At 55.1% G+C, this 22,887-nt stretch overlaps 2 protein-coding genes across 3 annotated transcripts; one reads left to right on the top strand and one right to left on the bottom strand.

The window, feature by feature from the left end:
* Positions 1-892: 892 nt before the first annotated feature.
* FERMT3 (FERM domain containing kindlin 3) lies at positions 893-20,504 on the top strand. Of its 2 annotated transcripts, XM_058526561.1 has the most exons (15): positions 897-1,463; positions 2,054-2,223; positions 5,261-5,494; positions 5,719-5,838; positions 5,941-6,109; positions 6,322-6,424; positions 17,266-17,373; positions 17,523-17,657; positions 17,739-17,788; positions 17,890-18,014; positions 18,223-18,329; positions 18,447-18,680; positions 18,997-19,121; positions 19,684-19,825; positions 19,948-20,504. In XM_058526561.1, exons 2-15 carry the CDS (start codon positions 2,064-2,066, stop codon positions 20,125-20,127), a joined length of 1,992 nt encoding a protein of 663 aa, XP_058382544.1. In that variant the 5' UTR covers positions 897-1,463; positions 2,054-2,063; the 3' UTR covers positions 20,128-20,504. The 2 variants fall into 2 exon arrangements, with proteins under 2 accessions (XP_058382543.1, XP_058382544.1); XM_058526560.1 differs by having other exon boundaries at positions 893-1,463; positions 18,447-19,121; positions 19,948-20,035.
* TRPT1 (tRNA phosphotransferase 1) lies at positions 20,485-22,789 on the bottom strand. The gene is made up of 8 exons (XM_058526565.1): positions 22,703-22,789; positions 22,437-22,520; positions 22,112-22,193; positions 21,394-21,563; positions 21,131-21,305; positions 20,890-20,946; positions 20,705-20,815; positions 20,485-20,580 (listed from the first exon to the last, which is right to left on the bottom strand). Exons 2-8 carry the CDS (start codon positions 22,509-22,511, stop codon positions 20,489-20,491), a joined length of 762 nt encoding a protein of 253 aa, XP_058382548.1. The 5' UTR covers positions 22,512-22,520; positions 22,703-22,789; the 3' UTR covers positions 20,485-20,488.
* Between the last annotated feature and the right edge of the window lie 98 nt (positions 22,790-22,887).

Below are 22,887 nucleotides of genomic sequence, written 5' to 3'. Positions count from 1 at the left end.
TGTACACTTCTCCATGGTTGCGACAAACTGGAGCCCTCTCCTTGGCCCCAGGCGGCTTCTGGGCAGGAGTCAAACTTCCTCATTTGTTCCAAGAGTACGGCTTTCTGGGCCAGGAGGCCACTGAGGCTGGCAGCTGGCAGCACTTCCTGCCACCTTGGCTTTGCGTAAGCTGGCTGTCCCCTGGGAGTCCCCAGCAGGCCCCCTCCCCGAGCTGGGGGGACAGTTCAGAAAGCCTCGCTTCCATGGGGAATCTGCTGCACCTTTGGTGCTGCGGCTTCCAGGCTCTGTTCCCTCCAGCCCCAAACTGATTCTCTGGAAAGGCTGGATTCCTGCTGGCAGCCAGCAGCAAACGTACGGCCTTGCTCTACCAAAGCTTACATCCCAGGGCAGTGACGGGCAGGAAGAAAGGACCACCAGGGACCTTCCAAGGTCACGTTTGAGCAGGGCCTTGAGAGGAATGAGCCTAGGGAGAACTGGGGGGGCCACATTGCAGGAGGAGGGACAGTGGAGGTGCGGGGCAGGGAGGTGAATGGTCAGGGGCCAGTTTCTGTTGAGCTGCTGCCCTGGGCGACTCTAAGGTTGACAAATTTGGAAATAGAGGCCCTTACTGGGGGCAGAAAAGACTTAAAGAGGGCCTGGCCTGGTGGCGCAAGCGGTTAAGTGCGTGTACTCCGCTGCGGTGGCCTGAGGTTTGCCGGTTCGGATCCCGGTGTGCACCGATGCACTGCTTGTTAAGCCATGCTGTGGCGGTGTCCCATATAAAGTAGAGGAAGATGGGCACGGATGTTAGCCCAGGGCCAGTCTTCCTCACCAAAAAAAAAAAAAAAAAAAAAGGATTGGCAGATGTTAGCATAGGGCTGATCTCACATTAAAAAAAAAAAAAAAGGAAGTTGTTAACCTCGGGGTCCTCCTCAAGGGTCTACTTTGTGGTGATAAGGGACATCCCGGGCTTGAGCCGGCTTGACCTGCCGAGTTCCTAAATAACCTGGACCCGATCCTTTCAACTCCACGGCTCTCCCTCTCGGCAGCCCAGTGATGTCTCATGGCCCGAAGGCCTCTCCTAGTGACAGGCTGGAGACGGGAGATGGCTTCCTACAGGGGACCTAGCCCCGAACACGAATTGGTGGCTTCTCTAGTTTGGACGGAGCTTCCCTCCAACGAGGGGACCTTTCTGTGGTGTTGGGTCCACACGGCCCGCTCCTGCCTGCTTCCTGTGCTCACTGGGAGCAAAGGCGGGGCCGGCTGGAACCCCAGCGTCCTGGCAGCTCGCTTCCTGCACCCAGCGCCAGCCCGCCCTGGGGAGGGGCCGCGCGCCCTGCTGGGCTCGTGATAAGGCGCAAGGGCTGCCCTGCGGAGGAAGCTGCAAAGAGAAAGCACAGGGGAAGGAAGCGCTCGTGGCCTGCAGGTGGAGAGGCTGGGCCAGGAGTGGCCGCCACCTGCAGCCCCCACTCCTTGCTGACAAGGTAAGCTGGGGCTGGCGGCTGAAGGCCCGAGGACCCTTCTCTTTCTCGCCCTCCCGCAACCCCTCTGCCCAGCACGCCTCTCTCCCTGCGGCAGCCTGGACGGTCCACTGCCCCACAGAGGCCTGGGATGTTTGGATCTGAGTGTTGGGCCAGGATTGGAACTATTTTCTGACCCGAGTTCACAACCATTTCCCGGGTGGCAGCTGCTAGCGTGGGCTTGGGGATGAACCGGGGCTGGGAAAGCAGACGGAGGGGGTGCCCGGCTCTGGCGTAGAGCTGGGTGATCTTGAGTGAGTCCCTTCTTACTCTTACGGGGCCTCAGTCTTGCTGTCTGTAAGATGGGAGTGGGTTGGATGACGTGGTCTCTGTGCGTCCTTTCAGCTCAACCATCCACGATGTGAGAGGGTCTGAGGTTTGCCTGGAACGACTCAGCGCCCCTGTCTTGGGGCTCCCATGGTGGACTGGCCTGCGGGCTTGCTCTCTGCTCTCCCGCCCGTCCAGGGCACCACAGGGCCACATCTGCTTGAACATGGGCAGCCACCAGGCCCCAGCGCCCTGCCCACTTTGCCTCCCTACCACCCTCTCTACAGAGCCGCAGCCATGGCGGGGATGAAGACGGCCACCGGGGACTACATCGACTCGTCCTGGGAGCTGCGGGTGTTTGTGGGAGAGGAGGACCCTGAGGCTGAGTCAGTCACCCTCCGGGTCACCGGGGAGTCGCACATCGGCGGGGTGCTCCTGAAGATCGTGGAGGAGATCAGTGAGTGCCCAGCTGTCCCTGCTGCTGACCTCAGCACCACGGGTGGCTACAGCTGGTGTCCCTTGGTACTTCCGGGCCGTCCCTGCTGCGCAGCTCTCTATAACGGTGTCATGGTGACTCAGGCGCCAGCTTAATGATTTGGTTCCAAAAAAGACATTTCCCCAACTTCCCCTCCCTCCCACTGCCTTCCCTCCCCTCCTCCCACTCCAACTGGTTCTGCTAAGTCCCCGGTGGACTTGGAGCAGACCTGGCCACAGTGGTATGGTGACCCACTTCTAGGGGCAGGAGAGGCCTTGCCTGGGCCGAGGCAGAGGTCACGTTCTGGGGGCTGAAGGGAGACTAGAAGGGGCTCTTGGGAACCTGGGGGCCCGCTCCCACACCCCCTCCCCCAGGCGGAAGCCCTCAGCAGGCTGGTGACAGGCCCAGGCTGGGTGGGAAGGCCCTGCCCCCACAGGAAGTTACAGCAGAGCAGCCTGTGGTATCAGCCGTGGAGAGGAGAAGGGCAGTGACAAGGGGACTTCTCATCCATTCCCTTTCCTGCTGGGGGTGGGGGCTGCCCCTTCTTGGGAGGGCAGCAGGCACACCCTGATAGCCAGAGCCGGAAGGCAGGACCACGATAGTCCCAGCCAGGAGCCTGGGTCCCAGGCCACCTGCTGGTGGGTGTGGGCAGACTTCCTCAGACCCAGCCAACCCACCACGTGCAGCCTGGGAGGGTGGGTCAGCTTGTGGACAAGACAGGGCCCTAGGAAAGCCTGGCCACAGGGCTGAGGTGGTGAGGGGAGCTTTCAGAAGGCAGGGCCCAAGGAGGCTGTGAAAGCAGAAGTGGAGAACACAGGGTCCCTCAGGAGACTGGGCGTCAGACCGAGACTCGGGCAGGCCGGGGCCGAGCCAGAGCAGAGGATGTGAAGACCTGGTTCCCCAAGAGGGGACCTGGTGGGCCCCGGGACCCAGCACAAGAGTAGGGCAAGAGGCCTAGACAAGGAGTGAGACAGACAGACAGACCCCACTCCTCAACCACAGCTGGCCTCCCAGGGCAAGTCCCTCCAGCTCCTGTCCCCTGCAATGGGGACGCTGTCCCCACCCCTCCTACTCCCGTTCATTCCTAAGTGCATCAGATGTCCGCTGATGCTCAGCCAAGCTGGCCCATGCCAGCCCCTGGCCTCCTGGAGCACAGGGGGCAGGTGGGACCAACCCTTCAGCTGCTGGCACAAGGCTGAGTGCTGGCTGCTGCGCGGGGGGAGCCTGGGAGCATGCAGCCCGGGATGGGGAGACTTCCCAGGGGAAGCCACTTACTGTGAGTCCTGAGAGGGGCCACAGCAAGGAGGAGCCAGGCGTGATGCTGGGGCACGGGGGCGTTCTGGATTGCGGCCTCTAGGCCCGGGAGGACGCCTGGAGTGGACAAGAAATGAGACACTGTAAGGCACTTGGACTTGATCTTGGAGATGGAGAGCAGCTGCCGAAGGGTTTCCAGCGGGAGCCTGTCTGGCTAAGGTTCCCATCGAGGCAGACCCCTGGGCTAGAGTGTGGGCTAGAGGCAGGAGGCCAGGCCTCCTGGGGTCTGCAGTGGGGAGGGACAGGAGGGTGGGTTTTGGAGGTGGGATCGGCATGGATTAAATGTGGTGGCTAAAAGTGAAAGGGGTGATGCCTGGGTCTGGCGGGAGAGTCGTTGTCACCCAACCCAAGTCACCCAGACGCAGCTTGGAGGAACTGGTGAGGAGGGGGGCACCTCTGTCCGTTGTCAGGCAGTGAGAGTTTAAGATGGCACCTTGGGGGCTGGGACGCAGAGTCCTTGCATTTAAATTCCCAGAGCTGGGCACACAATCTGGTGGACAAAGGTTTCTGGAATGATCAAAGCCGGTGGACGGTGGATGCGCCCCTTAGCTGGTGGCTTGTAGGTTTCCGGGCTGGGGCTCAGGGTCTGGGCCCGAGGTGTGTGCGTTTGGGGCTCGCAGCAGGAAGACGAGGGTGTAGAGGAGGTGAGAGCCCCGGGAAGAGACTGGAAGGAGGAGGAAGAAGAGAGTCTCCAGCTGAACCAGGGAAGGACAGGGCCAGGCGGAGAGGGGCCGAGGAGGGCAGAGGGCAAAGAGGAGCCAGGGAGTGGGGCCCACAAAGCCAAGAACAGAGTGAGGGCACGGGGGGAGACTCAGACGCCTCCGAGAGGCCGGACACATCCAGCAGGAGAGTCTTTCTTGGATTTAGCAGCACTGGTGATGTCAGGGATGGAGGAGGATGGAGGGCAGCAGGAGTAGGGCTGAGACAGGGCACCGGACCACCGGCAAGGAAGGGCTTCCATACTCTAGAGGGCCGTGCTCATCCTTTGTGCTCACCTCGCACCAGTTCATGGCCCTGGAGGGAGGATGGAGAGGAGACGGTGTGTCACCCTCCTGCATGACCGGTGAAGCATTCGTATTTCTAACTGAATGCTCCCTGGTGTGTCCTCACGCGCTGCAGAAGTCTGTCCACGTAACAGGCGTTGCTCAGTGCCCATGGGGTCGGGATGATTACTACTCACATCTCACGAACTAGAAAACTGAGGTACAGGGAGGTTAAGGCCTTGGCGAAGGTCACAGAGGTAGCAACTGATAAATGTTAACAGAGCGCCCACTGCTGCGTGCTGGGCTCAACCCCAGGCCCTGCCGTGGCCTCTGCCTCCTGTGCTCCCAGGAGTGCCAGGGAGAGGCCCATGAGCCAGGAATGTGGGAGGATGCAGGATGCTGTATGGGGGGAGCCAGATGGGCTGGAGCATGTGAGGTGGGGGCGCTGAGATTAGGGCACCTGGACCCTGGGTTGGGGGCTGGCTCCCCTGGGAAGTGATGTACCTGCTGGGCCCAGAAGGACGAGCAGGGTTTAGCCGGCAAACGGCCATTCTGCCATGAGCTTGGTCCTAGACCCCAAGCCAACCCAGCTGGCCCTGCCCTTGGCTTGGGCAGGGGAGGGGCGGTCAGCACAGGCCTCCGAATCCCGGGTGGTGCTCAGCATTGGGGGCAGGGCCCTCCGAGGCTGATGCGCGCCCACCCCCTTCCCCGTGGCCCCGCAGACCGCAAGCAGGACTGGTCAGACCATGCCATCTGGTGGGAACAGAAGAGACAGTGGCTGCTGCAGACGCACTGGACGCTGGACAAGTACGGCATCTTGGCCGACGCCCGCCTCTTCTTCGGGCCCCAGCACCGGCCCGTCGTCCTGCGGATGCCCAATCGTCGCGTGCTGCGCCTCCGAGCCAGCTTCTCCCAGCCCCTCTTCCAGGCCGTGGCCGCCATCTGCCGCCTCCTCAGTGAGTCCCTGGCGGGTCCCACTCTGCCGCCCTGTGAGGGTCCTGCAAGGGTCCTGCAAGGGGGAGGTCCCCTCCCTTTCCAGGCTCAGCTATTGTCACATCGTCCTTACTGTCCTGTTCCCCATCCTGCCTGCAGGGCTGTGACCTGCCACAAGTGCCCATGGTTGGGGCGGGAGGTCACAGGGCAGGACCTTGGCCCCAGCTGAGACCCTGGGTTCCCACAGGTATCCGGCACCCTGAGGAGCTGTCTCTGCTCAGGACTCCTGAGAAGAAGGAGAAGAAGAAGAAGGAGAAGGAGCCAGAGGAGGAGGTGTACGACCTGACCCAGGTCGTCCTGGCTGGGGGTGAGCAGCGGCTGGGCAGGTGGCCAGGGGCTGGGCGCGGGGCCAGGCCCAGGAGGCCCGGGGCTGGGCGCCAGGCCTGGCTGACCGTGACCTGCACTCCAGGCGTGGCACCTGCGCTGTTCCGGGGGATGCCAGCCCACTTCTCAGACAGCCCCCAGACCGAGGCCTGCTACCACATGCTGAGCCGGCCGCAGCCCCCGCCGGACCCCCTCCTGCTGCAGCGCCTGCCCCGGCCCAGCTCCCTGATGGACAAGACCAAGCTCCACAGCAGGTGTCCTGCCTGCCCGTTCTTCGTCCCCCTGTGTCTGGGCTCCCGCTCCCACGCCCACGCCCTCCCCTGGGTCCTGCTCACCCCAAATCCACGCCTCCTCTTTCCAGGCCTTTCCCATGTGTGTGCTTGCCCCCCAGCCCCCCTGCCCAGCCCCCCGCCCCCCCAGCGCCATACCTGGCTCAGCCCTGACCCCTGCCTGTGCTGCGGCTCAGGTGGCTGGACTCGTCGCGGTGCCTCATGCAGCAGGGCGTCAAGGCTGGGGACACGCTCTGGCTGCGCTTTAAGTACTACAGCTTCTTCGACCTGGATCCCAAGGTGGGCTCGGTCAGGGAGAGGTGGGGTCTGCAGCAGTGAGGTGGGGACCTAGGGTCAAGGGTCTGGACGCTAGGATGTTAGAGAATTGTAGGGGTCTGTCCATCTGTCCATTTGTCCATTCACATCCCTGTTTATCAACTCTGCCAACATGGTACTGGGCCTCGGCTGATGCCAAGGCCTGTTTCTCAAGGGCCGTCAGGGAGCTAATGACCACAGATCTGTGTAGACAGTAGCGAGTGCCCCTGGGAAGCATGCCCAGGTGGGAGATGCCTGGAACGAGGGCTCAGGGAAGGCTTCCTGGAGGGGGCGAAACTGGGACCTGCAGGGACGGGGCTGGGCGAGGGACACAGCTTTGCAGGCAGCCGCCAGCGTGCATCTCTCCCTCCCTGTCCACCATCCCCACCGGCAACCCCCAGGATCCATGCATCCCTCTCAAAAACCGCCAGGACCCCCCAGGCGCTCCCTCTACCCATGACCCCACTTCTCTGCCCCCTTCACTGCAAAACTCAACACCGCCGTCTGCAGAGCCGTTGGAGTCCAGTGTCCTGCTCCCTGGAATCCTGCCTCTTGTTTCCGGCTCTCTCCTCTGGGTGCTCCTTGACTCCCTCTCTGTCCCCAGCCAAAGCTCTCCTGGTGTCTTCCGTCCCCGTCCACACGGGGGCAGCGCACCTGCCGAGGTGACCACACCCCCACGCCACCTGCCCCCTGCTCACTTCCCGCCCACTTCTTACTTGGCCACATGTGACCCCCACGTGCTCTGCCCAGGCTTCTCTGCTCTTCCTCCCGTCTCCTCAGCCTCTGGGTGTTGGCGAGCCCCAGGGCTCCATCTCCGGCCTCCTCCTCTCCTCCTTTCTCCCAGGAATCTCCAGTCTCATGGATGTAAATATCACCTCCGTGCTCCTGTAGCTCCCAGGGCTATAATCTGAGCCCAGATATCTCTCCCCTGAGCTCTAGAGTCGCGCGTCTAACTGGCCGTCTCTGCTCAGGTACCTAACAGGCATCTAGGCTTCTCCTGCCTGAGACAGGACTCAATTCCTGCCCAGCACATCCTTCCGCCCTTTCTTCTCTGTCTCTTCATCCACGCGCGGCCTTCAGCCTCTCGCGCATGTCCCTGCAGCTCCTCCTAATGGACTTCTCTCCTCTCTGGGCCTCCCAACCTCTGCATGGCATCGGGTACAAACGTTTACAAATGCACATGAGGTCCTGTCACTCCTGCTTCAAAGGCTCCCATGGCCCCAGCTGCTGTGGGGAGGCCCAGCCTGAGCTGGCCCCTTCACGCCTCTCTGCCTTCCACCCGCACCAGCCTCCTTTCTGCTTCTTCCACATCCCGCTCCTTCCTCTCTTTGGGACTGTGTTTTCTCTTCTCTGGGCTTTCCCACCTTTTTTTCTTCTTTTGTTTTTTTTTTTTTTTGTAAGGAAGATTGGCCCTGAGCTAACATCTGTTGCCAGTCTTCCTCTTTTTGCTGAGGAAGATTGGCCCTCGGCTAACATCTGTACCCATCTTCCTCTATTTTTTGTATGTGGGACGCCACCACAACATGGCTTGATGAGCAGTGCATTGGTCTGTGCCCAGGATTCAAACCTCCAAACCCTAGGGCACCGAAGCAGAGCACGTGAACCTAACCACTACGCCACTGGGCCAGCCCCTCCGCCTCTTCTTTTTGATTGAGTACTTTTCAGGATTCTATTTTATCTCCTTTATAAGAGCTTATTGGCTATACTTCTTTCTTGCCCTTTTTCTTTCTTATTTACTTTTTTTTTTTTTTGTGAGGAAGTTCGGTCCTGAGCTAACATCTGCCAATCCTCCTCTTTTTTTTGCTGAGGAAGACTGGCCCTGGGCTAACATCTGTGCCCATCTTCCTCCCTTTATATGGGACGCCGCCACGGCATGGCCTGACAAGCGGTGCGTCGGTGCACGCCTGGGATCCGAACTGGCGAACTCCCGGGCCGCCGCAGCGGAGCATGCGCACTTAACCGCTTGCGCCGCCGGGCGGGCCCCCTTACTTACTTTTCTTCTTCTTCCTCCTCCTCCTCCTCTTCCCCCTCCTCCTGTTCCCTCCCCCCCCATCCTGGACCCTCAGTACATCAGTACGTGTTTTCATACCCTACTCTAATCCTCTTCTACTTCGTCAAGTTCTTCTCCATTGTCAATGTCTCACTCTGCCACAGCATGGCAACTAACCCTGCCACACCACGGCAAGTAACACACGGCTAATCTGTACATAACATGTGGATAATCTGTACTCTGGTTCCGACACCACGAAACGACAACAGGCGACAGGGACAAACTAGGCCAGCATGCCTGGCTCTTTTTATTATTTTCAGTCGTTGCTTCAGGGGTCCACTCCTCTCCCGTGCCCTGCAATCCTGTCATGGCACCCTTCACATCTACATATGTCAAAGCCCACTAGCACTCGTTCCCCATTTCTCCCCCACCCCACTCAACACCAGGCCACTACTAATCTCCTTTCTGTCCCTCTAGATTTGCCTGGTTTGAACATTTATTATGAGTGGAATCATACAATATGTGGCTTCATCCATGTTGTAGCCTGCGTCAGTGCTTCATTCCTCTTTAGTGCCGAGTAATATTCCATGGCATAGATATGCCACGTTTTATTTATCTATGCATTTCCCCCAACTTGTTGGCTATTATGAATGATGCCGCCATGAACATTCATCTACACGTTTTTGAGTGGACAGACATTTTCATTTCTGCTGGGTGTACACCCAGCGGGAGAATTCTTGAGTCCTCATCATTAGTATTTTCACTTTAACCAGCGAATTATTTTTTATTAAACTTTCTGTTGTGAGATGACCATAGATACACAGCCCGTTGTAAGAAATAATACACAGAGATCCTAGAAACCTGGAAACCCTGTACCCAGTTTCCCAAACCGGGAACACAACCAGGATATCAACATTGATACAGTCAAGACACAGAACAGTTCCATCAGCCAATTGTCCTGTAAAGACGTTTAAAAAATGTGGAAAAAGTCTTGTCTCTCTGCCCACACATCACCATTTCCTGGGCTCTTTCTTCCCATGTCTAGATCCGGAATTCCAGCTAGTATCATTTCCTGTCTGCCTGAAGGACTTGCTTTAGGATTTCTTGTGCTAATCTACTGGTGATGAATTCTTTCAGCTTCTCCATGTCTGTATAAGACACTATTTTGCCTCTGATTTTGAAAGATATTTTTACTCGGTGTAGAGTCTCCATTGACAGCTTTTCTCTTACCGTACCTTAAAGACCTGGCTCCACAGTCTTGTGGCTTCCACTGCTTCCAACGATAGGTCTGCTGTCATTCTTTGTTCGTCTGTGTTTAACGTGTCTTTTTTCTGACTGCTTTTATGATTTTCTTTTTATCACTGGTTTTAAACAATATCATTATCATGTGCCTTGGTTCGCTTCAGGTTTCTCATGCTTGGGGTTCATTGAGCTTCATGAATAGGTGAGTTTATATTTTTCATCAAATTTGGACAATTTTTGGCCATTATTTTGTCAGATATTTTTTCTGGCCCCTGTTTTATGGGATTCCAATTACATGACTATTAGACTGCGTAAAATCTTCCCACGGCTCACTGATGCTCTGCTCAGTTTTTTTTTTTTCAATCTTATTTTCCCATGTTTCATTTTGGATAATTCTATTGCTATATCTTGAAATTTACTCAGCTTTTCTTCTTCTGTGAATCTCATGACTAGAAGTTCAATTTTGACCTTTTCAAAATTTTACATGTCTCTCTTTAACATGCTAACACTTTTCTCCACCTTCTTCAACATACAGGATATATGTATAATAACATTTGTGTGTGTGTGTGTGAGGAAGATTAGCCCTGAGCTAACATCCGTTGCCAATCCTCCTCTTTTTGCTGAGGAAGATTGGCCCTAGGCCAACATCCGTGCCCATCTTCCTCTACTTTATATGTGGGATGCCTGCCACAGCATGGCTTGATGAGCAGCGCGTAGGTCCACGCCCGGGATCCGAACCTGCGAACCCTGGGCCATCGAAGTGGAGCATGTGAACTTAGTCACTATGCCACTGGGCCAGCCCCTGTATAATAACTTTTTAGTGTTTTCGTCTACTACTTCTATCTTCTGTGTCACTTCTGGATCTATTTCTCTTGACTATTTATCTCCTCATCGTGAGTTGTATTTCTTTGCCTGTTTCCATGCCTGGTAAGTTTTTATTTGATGCCAGACAGTACACATTTTATGTTCTTGAGTGTTGGATTTTTTTTTTTTTTGTAGTCCTTTATTTTTAAGCCTTGTTTGGGGATGAAGTTAAAATGCTTGGAAACAGTTTGATCCTTCCAAGGCTTGCTTTGAATAATTAGGCAGAATAAAAGCATTCCTTAATCTGGGGCTAATTTTCCCCGTTATTCAGGCGATAGCCTCTGAGCACTCTATCTGATGAGTGATTTATTATGAGGTTTCTCTAATCCAGCTGTTGGGAATGTGAACTATCCCACCCTTCCGTGCAGTCTGGTCAGTGTTCCACCTGCTCCTTTCCAGTGTTTTCTTCTACCATCCTTGGGTCGTTTCCTAACACACATACACTGATCAGTGCTCAGCGAAAGACCCAAGAGGAGCCCTCTGCAGATCTCCAGAGCTTTCTCCGAGCAGCTCTCTCCTCTCCAGTATTCTGTCCTGTGAATTCTAGATGCCTTGGACTCCCAGATTCTCAATGACATCTCTCCAACTTGGAGAATATGCTGGGCTCTGACGGGGGCCTCCTCCCTGAGCTGCAGCCTGGAAACTCTGTCTGGGCAGTAAGCTGGGGCAATCTTAGGATTCACTGTGTTTGTTTCTCTTCTCTCAGGGGTCGCTGTTCTGTGTGGTCTGTGGCCCAATATCTAAAAACCATTTTGTCTTTGTTGTTCTTTTTTGTTCTTTGAATTAAATTTTATTGTTAGTCGAAGTAATCTATGATGGCTTAAAGAGTTAAATAGTCCTAGCAGGTTTGTAATAATAACAACAAAAAAGCGGTTCCCTGCCCCACCTCTCCTTCTCCCAGATTTCTGATCCTGAGAGACTGTAGATTTTAACTCTGTAGCTTTTTATTCTAGTGTTTACATCTATAGGACATGCTTATATATTTCTAGTCTTTGGTTTTTCCATTTTACACATTATCTATTGACTTTGTATGAAAGATAAAGATTTAGCTGTCTTACACCCTTCCCCCTTCCTCTACAGCACACGTTTCTTTGCACATTTCCAAATGAATTGTGTTATAGTTTTTGGTTAAAACAATGTGATCATGGCTGTAAATAGTAACATATAAATAGTGTTCTTAGCTAAGCCCCAGAGTAATGACATTTCTTTTCTTGGTCAAATTTTCTTATAGTTCTTTTTTTTTTTTTTTTTCATTTATCTATTTTTTTTCCCCCAAAGCCCCAGTCGATAGTAGTATGTCATAGTTGCACATCCTTCTAGTTGCCATATGTGGGACGTGGCCTCAGCATGGCCGGAGAAGCGGTACATCGGTGCGCTCCTGGGATCCGAACCCGGGCTGCCAGCAGTGGAGTGCGCACTTAACCGCTAAGCCACAGGGCCGGCCCTCTTATAGTTCTTAATAGCCATATGTATATACATCATAAAATAAATATTTTTTTTCTGGTGAGGAAGATTAGCCCTGAGCTAACATCTGTTGCCAATCCTCCTCTTTTTGCTGAGGAATATTGGCCCTGGGATAACATCTGTGCCCATCTTCCTCTACTTTATATGTGGGACGCCGCCACAGCATGGCTTGATAAGCATTGTGTAGGTCTGCACCCGGAATCCAAACCTGCGAACCCTGGGCTGCTGAAGCAGAGTGCGTGAACTTAACCACTACGCCACCAGGATGGCCCCCATAATTGCTATATTTTTATTTACTTATTTTTCTATTAATTGTTTGTCTGTGCACAATTAGAAGAGAGATCCCAATAGGCTATCTGGATGCTGTCTATGTGGCCGAGGTTTGCCATGGGGGTTGTCACAGTGATGAGGTGGGATGTTCCATAACCAAGCCCCTTCAATGTTGCAACCCAACCACAAAACTCCTTTCAAAGTGTTTGATCACTTTAGGATATTGGTCAGTGTTATTTCCTTCTTGGAACTATGTGGTGGGAGTACTCTGGACCCTCTGAGTGACTGTTGTCCTTGGACTTCCCTCTCTATTTCCTGGGAATTCCTATATTGGACTTCTTGGTTCCTGGATCTCTTGTATTCCTCTTTCTTGACTGACTCCCTCATTTTGATGGAGTATGTATTTCAACAGCTTCCCCTAAGATGGTAAATGGTTTGAAATCCTGCATGTCTGAAAAGGTTGCTATTCTAGCCTCACTCGCATGATAGTTTGGCTAGGTATAGAATTCTAGGTTGGAAACATTTTCCTGCCAAATTTTGAAGCCACCTTCCAATGGTCTTCCAGTTTCCAGTGTTGCCATTGAGGAGTCTGATGTCATTTTTATTTTTAATCCTTCCTTATGTGACACACGCTTTTATTTTTTCTTAGAGGGGATGCAAGGTACCAGAATCTTTGAGAATCTTCTCCTTATCTCTTGGTGTTCTTTTTTTTTAAATAATTTTATTTATTTATTTATTTTCCCCCAAAGCCCCAGTAGATAGTTGTATGTCATAGCTGCACATCCTTCTAGTTGCTGTACATGGGACGTGGCCTCAGCATGGCTGGAGAAGTGGTGCACCGGTGCGCCCCCGGGATCTGAACCCGGGCCACCAGCAGCAGAGTGTGCGCACTTAACTTATAGCTTAGAGGCCACAGGGCCGGCCCCTCTTGGTATTCTAAAATCTCTCAAAACTATGTCCTAGGATAGCTCTTACTTCATTGATTGCCTGTGCACTTGCTGAGCCCTCTGAAATCAGAAACCTCGGTCCTCCAGTTCTGGAAAAATGCCCTATACAATCTCTTTAATAATTTCTTCCCCTTTATTTTTCTGGTCTTTTTTTCCTGAACTTAGTTGATATTAGACCTCCTGGATTGATTCTTCAACGAAAAAAAACTTAGACATTTATCTTTTCTTTCTTATTTTTAAGCTTGTGGTCTTTTTGTTCTACTTTCTGGAGAGTTCCTTGACTTACTTTCCAAATGCTCTATTGACTTTTTTATTTCTGCAATCATATTTTTAAGTTCTAAGAGCTCTTATTTTCTGAGTGTTCCTGTTTAAAGCCTACAGAACTCTACCAGCCCTTAGATGCCCTCCTCATACCCAGGCAATATCTCCCACAGGGGAACAACTAATGTTACTTCTAACATCATAGATTAATTTTGCCTGTGTTTGAAATCTACATAAATGAAATCACACAGTCTATACTCTTTTGTGTCTGGCTTCTTTCACTCAGCACTATGCTTGTACGATTCATCCATGTTGCATATACAGTCATGTGTCACTTAATGATGGGGATACATTCTGAGAAATGCATTGTTAGGCGATTTTGGCTTTGTGTTAACATCATAGAGTGCACTTACACAAACCTAGGCATAGCCTACCACACACCTAGGCTGTATGGTCGTAATCTTATGGTACCACCATCGTATATGTGGTCTGTCATTGACTGAAACGTCGTTACGCGGCGCATGACTGTAGCTATAGTTTATTCTTTCTCATTGGTGTGTAACGTTCCATCGTGTCATTATACCACAATTAACTTTCCATTCTACTGTTGAAGGGCATTGTGCAATTTCCAGATTGGGGCTATTGTGAATGGAGATGCTATGAACATTCCAGTGTACGTCTTTTTGTGAACATACGTACACATTTCTGTGGGGTGTATACCCAGAGGTGGAATTGCTGGGTTACTGGGCAGCTGTTGGTTTAGCTGTAGTAGATAACTGTTAAACAGCTTTCCAAAGCCGTTGTGCCTATTTCCCCCTCACTCAGCAGTGTATGAGAGTTTGGTTGCCCCACAACTTCACCAGCACTTGGTATTTCCTATCTTTTCCATAGGAAAAGCCATCTGGTAGGTGTGTAACAGTATCTCATATGCTTTTTTGTTTAGTTTTTTAAGCAGCTTTACTGAGATATAAGTTACATACCGTAAAAATCACCCATTGTAAGCATTCAGTTTGATTATTCTTAGTAAATTTCACAGTTGTGCAGCCATCACCACAATCCAGTTTTAGAACATTTCCATCACCCCAGGAAGTTCTCTAGTGCCCATTACAGTCACTCCTCCTCCCACATTCAACCCCAGGCAACCACTGATGTGCTTTTTATGTGGTTTTAATTTACATTTGCTGATGACTAATCAAGTTGAGCCCTTTTTTTATCTGGCTATTAGCCATTTGCATATCCTTTCTTGTGAAGTTTCTCTTCAAGTTTTTTGCCAGTTTTTATATTGAGTTGCTTATCTTTTTCGTATTGCTTTGTGGGAGTTCTTTATATATTCTGTATATGAGTACTTTGTCAGATAAATATATTGTGAATATACTTTCCCACTCCGTGCTTTGCCTTTTCATTCTCTTAATGGTTTATTTTGCTAAACAGCAGTTCCTAATTTTAATATAATCCAATTTATATGTTTTCTTTTATAATTAACATCTTTTGTGTCTTGTTTAAGAAATCTTTTATTATTATTTTTTTTTTGGTGAGGAAGATTGGCCCTGAGCTAACAACCATCACCAATCTTCCTCTTTTTTGCTGAGGAAGATTAGCCCTGAGCTAACATCTGTGCCCATCTTCCTCTATTTTGTGTGTGGGATGCCACCACAACATGGCTTGATGAGCGGTGTGTAGGTCCACGCCTGGGTTCAAACCTGCAAACCCCGGGCTGCTGAAGCGGAGCGCATGAACTTAACCACTTAGACACCACTGGGCTGGCTCCTAAGAAATATTTTTTATTCCAAGATCACAATGATGTTGTCCTATTTTTCTCTAAAGTCTTTACTGTGTTAACTTTCATATTTAGATCTGCAATCCCTATGGAATTGATATTTGTATGTGGTGTGAGGTAGGGGTACAAATACATTTTTTTTTACATATGGGTATTCAATCAACCCAGCTCCATTTCTTTTTTTTTTGGTGAGGAAGATCAGCCCTGAGCTAACGTCCATGCCAATCCTCCTCTTTTTGTTGAGGAAGACTGGCCCTGGGCTAACATCTGTGCTCATCTTCCTCCACTTTATGTGGGACGCTGCCACAGCATGGCCTGACAAGCAGTGCTTGGGTGCGCGCCTGGGATCTGAACCCGGGCTGCCAGCAGCGGAGCACGCACACTTAACCACTATGCCACAGGGCTGGCCCTCTCTGAGTCTCTTTCGTTCCACTGATCCATTTGTCTCTCTTTGCCAGTGCCATGCAGTCTTAATTACTATAACTTTATAATCATATTCTTTTAAAAAATAGCATCCTGTTTTTGTTTCATGAGTGCAGGATTTTCTCTGTAAGGATTTTGACTAGTGTTGGAAGTTTTCTCTGCCCCCTCCATTGTCTTTATTTCCTTTGAGCCCTTTTTCTTCTTGTTGGTCTTGGTCTCTGTAGTTCAGGCGAGCAGCTTGCCTTAAATGTGGAGAATCCTTGCCTGTCCTTTCATATTTAGAAGTAAGGCTCTAAGAAGCCAATTGGAAACCCTGAGTGGATGAACAGGGCTTGGCATTTGGGGGTGATGGGGCAGGGAGGCCACTCTTTGTGGGGTCTTCTCTTTGGCTCAATTTCTCAGCAGCAAAACCTCTGATCACCTGACTGGGGACAGAAGACTCGCTGCCAATGTTTTGGGTGACAAGTGGGGAAGGGCTGGGGGTGTCCCACTTTTCAGAATGCCAACCTTCTCTTAATTCATCTGTTTTCAGCACAGGGCACCCCATCACCCAGCTGTGCCTGGGGTACCAAATGCAGGGGTACCTCTGGCTCAGCACCTCCTGAGAGTAAATCTACAACTTCGGCCAGGTGCCAGCTGGCTGTCACTTGGCTGCAGGGAGTGGGGAGGGGCCTACTCCTTTTATAGACTGCCTGCAGTCTTCGTTCCAGCTCTTCTCACCTCTCGGCCAGAGGATCCCCTGTCCAGGGGCCACCATGTGACCTGGATTCCTTTGTTCAGATCCTTGTTCTTTCTGCCTATTTTCAATACTCATCAGTGCCTTTACCATAGAACAAGAGAGGGGGAAGGGCATGAGATCCCAGCTCTTTCTCCCCGTCAGTCAGTTCCCATTCAGGCTTTTGCTTTCCATCCTCCAAAGTTTTGCTGGCACCTCCGCCTGCTGTAGGCCCCCTCTCTTCTTTATCCTGTTGGATTTACCTTTTTTATGCTTTTGCTATCCATTTCACTGGGTTTCAGAGGGAGCGTGGGCTTGGTCTTCTGTGGGTAACTGGGATTCCGCCATGAGCTTTGCACTCCCTATTCCTTCTCTCTGGAATGTTCTTCCTACCTCTTCCCTTTAGTGGCCCATTGTCATCCTTCAGGTCTCAGTGTAGCGTGTCACCTCCTCAGGGAAGCCTTCCCTGAGTGCTTCCTCATGTAGAGTAGCTCCCTGCACCCCAGTCCCATTCTCTCTCATCACCATCAAACTTGTGGAGTCCTTGCGTGCGGGCATGAGCAAGCCGCCCCATGGAAGTGATTTCTTTTATAGCTCTTATCGCACTCCTGAATCCCTGCACTTATTTATTGACTGGTTTACTCAGCCCCCCCTTATGCCCTCAGCAGCAGGCGGAGTATGCAGTAGATATATAGTCAACATCTGTGCGAAAAGATTCAGAGGGAAAAAGATGCCATTTGCCTGGGCAGATGGCGCTGGTGGGCTGGCAGGCTGGGGTTGGGGCCACAGCATGGAGGGCAGGGGCTGGGCACACGGGGTGCTCAGGGCAGTCAGGCCCTGACCGATCCAGCCTCCCCGTCCCCCCCGCTCCAGACAGATCCAGTGCGGCTGACCCAGCTGTATGAGCAGGCCCGGTGGGACCTGCTGCTGGAGGAGACTGACTGCACCGAGGAGGAGATGATGGTGTTCGCAGCCCTGCAGGTGCCAGGCAGGCCTGGGGCCCAGGGTGGCTGGGGTGCAGGCCAGTCCCAGGGCAGGGAGGCCCCATCTCTGGGGCAGCCCAGCTCCGGGCACTGTTGGGTGGATGGGCTGCCCGCTCAGCCCTCCCTGGCCGTGTGCCCCCCCCCCAGTACCACATCAACAAGCTGTCCCAGAGTGGGGAGGTGGGCGAACCAGCTGGCACAGACCTGGGGCTGGACGACCTGGATGCAGCCCTGAACAACCTGGAGGTGAAGCTGGAGGGGTCGGCGCCCACGGACGTGCTAGTGAGCAGGGGCTCTGGTCAGGGGCTGGGGTCAGGGTCAAGTGCAGGGACCGGGCCCCCCTCTGACTCCTCTCCTCCCCAGGACAGCCTCACCACCATCCCAGAACTCAAGGACAATCTCCGGATCTTCCGGTGAGTTTGGGCCCAGAGTCGACTGCCCTGCGGGAGGGGCTGAGCATGGCGAGAGCGCAGGAGGGAGGCGGCCTGTCACCCACCTCCCGCCTCACCCCCAGGCCCCGGAAGCTCACCCTGAAGGGGTACCGCCAGCACTGGGTGGTGTTCAAGGAGACCACGCTGTCCTACTACAAGAGCCAGGACGAGGCCCCGGGGGACCCCATTCAGCAGCTCAACCTCAAGGGTGAGTAAGGTGGCCTGACCTGGACAGGGCCAAGGGCAGGGGCTGCTGGGGGCCCTGTGGGCTGGCAGGTGAACGCTCTCACCTGTTCCCCCTGGGGAGCGGGGAAGATGCCCTCTGTCCTGAGGTGGCTGTGCAGGGCTCATTCACCCAGGGACATCTCAGGCGGGGCTCCCCGTCCCCAGCCGCCTAGCCCACCTTCTCCCTCCAGGCTGTGAGGTGGTCCCCGACGTCAACGTCTCAGGCCAGAAGTTCTGCATCAAACTCCTGGTGCCCTCGCCTGAGGGCATGAGCGAGATCTACCTGCGCTGCCAGGATGTGAGCGAGGGCCGGGCTGGGCCGGGCTGAGGCTGGGGTGGGGACCGGGCCAGGGGCTTGGCCAGGGGCTGAACCACAGCCTGGCTAGCCCCTCCCCTCCCCGTCCCCCCCTCCCAGGAGCAGCAGTACGCCCGCTGGATGGCCGGCTGCCGACTGGCCTCCAAGGGCCGCACCATGGCGGACAGCAGCTACGCTGGCGAGGTGCAGGCCATCCTGGCCTTCCTCAGCCTGCAGCGGACGGGCGGCGGGGGCTCGGGCACCCAACCCCAGGGCCCCGATGCCTCCACCGAGGGCCTCAACCCCTACGGCCTTGTGGCCCCCCGCTTCCAGAGAAAGTTCAAGGCCAAGCAGGTACCAGGGGGAGTGGGTGGTGGGAATGACCGCTGGCCACCTGGGCCCCTGGGTTTCCGCAGAGCCGTCCTCTGGAAAGCCCTGTGCTCACTCCTTCCTTCTCCACGCGTGTCCCTGAGACCGAGCGAGGGAACCGCCCGTGTCTACCTCGGGGCCCGGCTCAGCTCGTGTTTGCTGAGTGGTGAGAGGGTGCACACTGGTGGCCCCTCATTGGGCACCTTCCCTGCCCCAAGCTCAGCATCCTGTTTCCCTGATGGGAACAGACAGGTAGGGGGTCTCAGGGACTTGGCGGCCACTCACCAGTGTGGTCCCACAGCTCACCCCGCGGATCCTGGAAGCCCACCAGAACGTGGCCCAGCTCTCGCTGACGGAGGCCCAGCTGCGCTTCATCCAGGCCTGGCAGTCCCTACCCGACTTCGGCATCTCCTACTTCACGGTCAGGTATGAGCCTCACCCAGCCCACTCTGCCAGGCACCCTCTCTGCCAGATGGGTGCACCGAGGACCCCCTTCCTGTTCTCTGTGGGCAGACCCTACTGAGGGCACCCCGTGTGTCCCCCCACCCTGCACTCCCACAGCAAACACAAGAGAGAGAGATCAGGCCAGGCGAGCAGAAGACCCAGCTCCCGTCCCACCTCTGCCACGGACGGTTCCCTCTCTGGGCCTCGGTCAGCCAGGCTGTAGGACAGGGCTAACGCTGCTGCTGTGACAGGGAGCCCCCCTTTGATGGCTTGATTCCAAGCCTGCAAAGATATGAATGACGCAACAGCTGATGATGATACAAAAAATGTTATTCCAAGGCAAGGACTGTTTGCCTGACGCTGCTGAATGCTATTAGAATGATTGTATCAATGAATCCCCATTTTCCAGATGAGGAACTCAAGGCCCAGAGAACCAAATGACTCCTTGCACAGCTGGCTCCAAGCCCCGCCCCAGGCTGCCTGGGTAGGCTCCGGGGCCATGCAGGGTGGGGCCCTTGCTCACACTCTCTCCTCTGCGGGTCAGGTTCAAGGGCAGCAGGAAAGACGAGATCCTGGGCATCGCCAACAACCGGCTGATCCGCATAGACTTAGCTGTGGGCGACGTGGTCAAGACATGGCGCTTTAGCAACATGCGCCAGTGGAACGTCAACTGGGACATCCGGCAGGTGGGCCCGGAGTGGGGTGGGGTGGGGGCGGGGGCTGGGCCAGACCCGGCCTGGGCAGGGCAGGGCCGGGGCTGCTCCCTTCTGCCACCCCCCACCAGCCCCTCTGACTGCCCGCCCCGCAGGTGGCCATCGAGTTTGACGAGCACATCAACGTGGCTTTCAGCTGCGTGTCCGCCAGCTGCCGCATTGTACACGAGTACATCGGGGGCTACATCTTCCTGTCGACGCGGGAGCGGGCCCGCGGGGAGGAGCTGGACGAGGACCTCTTCCTGCAGCTCACAGGGGGCCACGAGGCCTTCTGAGGCCTGTCCACTGCCCCCACCCCACTAGCCACCTGCCATGGCCACTCCCAAGCCCACACCCGCTGGGACTCACTGCCCACACCCTCTCCAGACATGCACCGAGCTGGGCACGTTCACCCACTGTCACTGGCTTTGTGCAGACCAGGGACCTGGCAGGGCCAGACTCTGCCATCCCCAGGCTAGGGAGGGTGAGCCCTGAGCTCATACAGTGCCCACCCTTCCCTTGGTGGTGGAACCCAACACCCCTGACCTAGCTGTGGTCCCTGAGCACAGGAGGAAGACCAGCTGTAGCTACAGGATGATGACTCATGGTTTCAAACTGGAGTTTCTTTTTTGTTATCTTTTTTTTTTAATAAATATTTTATTGTTGGATCATCCTTCTTCCTCTAGAGCTGTGCTTGGGGCCACTCTGACGCTCTGTCTCTTCATCACCAGCCAAGGAGAGGGGCTTTCCTGAGACAGAGACAAGAGTTGGTTAGAGAAAGGGAGATCTGACTCAGCCTGCGGTTGGAGGCAGGGAAAGAGGCGAGGGCAGAGGGCACAAGCTTCAGACACAAAGAATGGGGGTGGTTCTCACGAGTGGGGCGCAGCTGCAGGGCCTCCTTGAAGTACTTGGGAGGCAGGAAGCCATCAGCATTCCCCGGAGTCAGGATCACCCCATTGGTAGAGCGGAAGAAGGGGATTCCATCTGCAGACAGAGCCAGAGATGTGACTCCTGCCCTCCCTGAAGGCTGCGGGCTATCTCTGCCTTGTCAGACTCACCTGCCAGGGCCAGGGGCCCATTGATGAACACGGCCACGTCACAGTTTGGCCGAATACCTGCAGAGACAAGGAGAATTGGGGCCTGGGGCGCCTGTGGCTGCAGTCATCAAAACTGGGGTCCTGGGCTCAGTGGGGGGGATGGGGATGCTGCCGCATGCAGGGCCTTGAACAAGAGAGGCCGTGACCCTTGGAGGGGTACCTTGGAGGACCGACTGGGTGGGAGTAGCTGGGGGGCACTGACCGCTGATGACACCAGGGTCCCCAGGCAGTCCGGGGGCCAGGTGGATGTGCGTCCTTCCCCGGCAGGACAGGCCCTTGAGCAGGATGGACGGCCAGTGCTGCCAGAACGTGCCATGGACGAGCCTTAGGGGTAGGGCCTGCGGGGTGTCCAGGGGTGTCAGCTCCAACTCAGGCACCTGGGACGGGTGGGGAAACGGGCAGCATGGAGACCCCCTCATAGGCAGGGGTCCCACCTGGTCTCCCACTTGTCCCCTCCGCCCCCACCTGCAAGGAGTGACCCTGATTGGCCCGGATGAGAGGGCCGGTGCTGCGATCCCCCGGCCGCAGGGCGAACCGCTGCTTCGCGTTGGTGTCCACCACGCGCTGCACGTCTTCAGCCGAGAAGCCGCGGAACTGGGGCAGCTGCAGGAGGGCGCCCAGGGGCACGAAGCCATCTGCGGGTGGGCGGGCGGGGTTCTCAGGAGCCGGACTTGGTGTGGCCTGGGCCAGAGTTAACAGGGGAGCCACAGGCAACCAGGACAGAGCCTGGGGTTGGGGGTCACTGGGGTTCATCGGTGGGACCTTTAGAAAGTCTCCCCTTTCGGGCCTGAGGTTCCTCAACTTACAGGGGAACAGGATCTGCCTCAAGGAGGGTCACAGAGATAAAGTGACCTTTTTTAGCACAGTACCTGGCCCACAGTGGACACAATAGACACCCGTTGCCCCCACACCCCCCCGTGTTGCCCACTCTTGGGATAAGTGTTTATTGGGCCACTGGGCTCGGGATATCACCAGGCCTGGCCCAGACAGAGGCTCCTCTCCCAGGCTGCCACGGACATGAGCCTGGGCTCTGGGCCACGGTCTTCCCTGTATGTGGAGGGGATGTGCCCTCCGGGCCATCCCCATAGGGCCGTGGGGGAGCCATGGGGGAGGCTGGCAGACAGGCTCACACTGCTCCCTGGGCTCGAGCCACTCTGCTCCAGCCTCCGAGACCCTCACTCACCAGTCCCCATGGGAAGCCCCAGCTTCAGGGCCCCATGGCGCAGGGCGTAGGACAGAGCCTTGGACAGCTGCACATCTCGGTCCTGAAAGAACCCAGAGGTGGCCCCTGGTCCCCATGGTGATCCTGCCTGCTGCCCACCTTGAACTCTGACTGACCCTCTGCAGAGGGAGACCAGAGGGGAAGGAGTCCCCGTGCTCGCCAGGGATGTATGACCCATCAGCCCCTGCTCCCACCCCACCAGCACGTCCCAGGGAGCGAAGGCTCAGCGTCCCTGTCCCCTGCCCTCCCACCATGGGAGTGGGGGGTGAGGGTGGGAGGGACGCACCTGTTCCCGGGGTCTGTGAGCCCTTCTACCCCTGGGGCCTCCTGCTTCCTGCCTCCTTCCTCCCGAGGAGTTCATGGCCAAGACCTGTGGGGAGCAGCGACATGTGGAGACTATTAAGGACCCTCCCATGTCCCCACCCTGCCCAGAAAGTCCTAAACTCTCAGGATGTGAGAGCTGGGAGGAGGATATTCAGCTTATTAAATTCACTTCCCATCCCCAACTTTCTGGCGCAGACAGGGAAACTGAGGCCGGCAGGCCAGACTTGCCCAAGGTCACAGTGTCAGTCCCGGAGCCCAAGCAAGCCGAGTCCCCGCGCCCCAGGCTAGCGGGTCGCCCCTGGGGAGGAAGCTCAGTGCCAGCGAGACTGACAGGCCCCGGGAGGCGGAGGACGACGTGCGGGCTCACCGGCTCTCTGAGCGCCTGGCCCAGCCAATGAGAAGCCGAGGAAGAA

This window comes from Diceros bicornis, chromosome 31, assembly GCF_020826845.1.
Source record: "Diceros bicornis minor isolate mBicDic1 chromosome 31, mDicBic1.mat.cur, whole genome shotgun sequence".
Taxonomy (NCBI): domain Eukaryota; kingdom Metazoa; phylum Chordata; class Mammalia; order Perissodactyla; family Rhinocerotidae; genus Diceros; species Diceros bicornis.
This window is presented reverse-complemented; position numbering and strand designations above follow the sequence as displayed.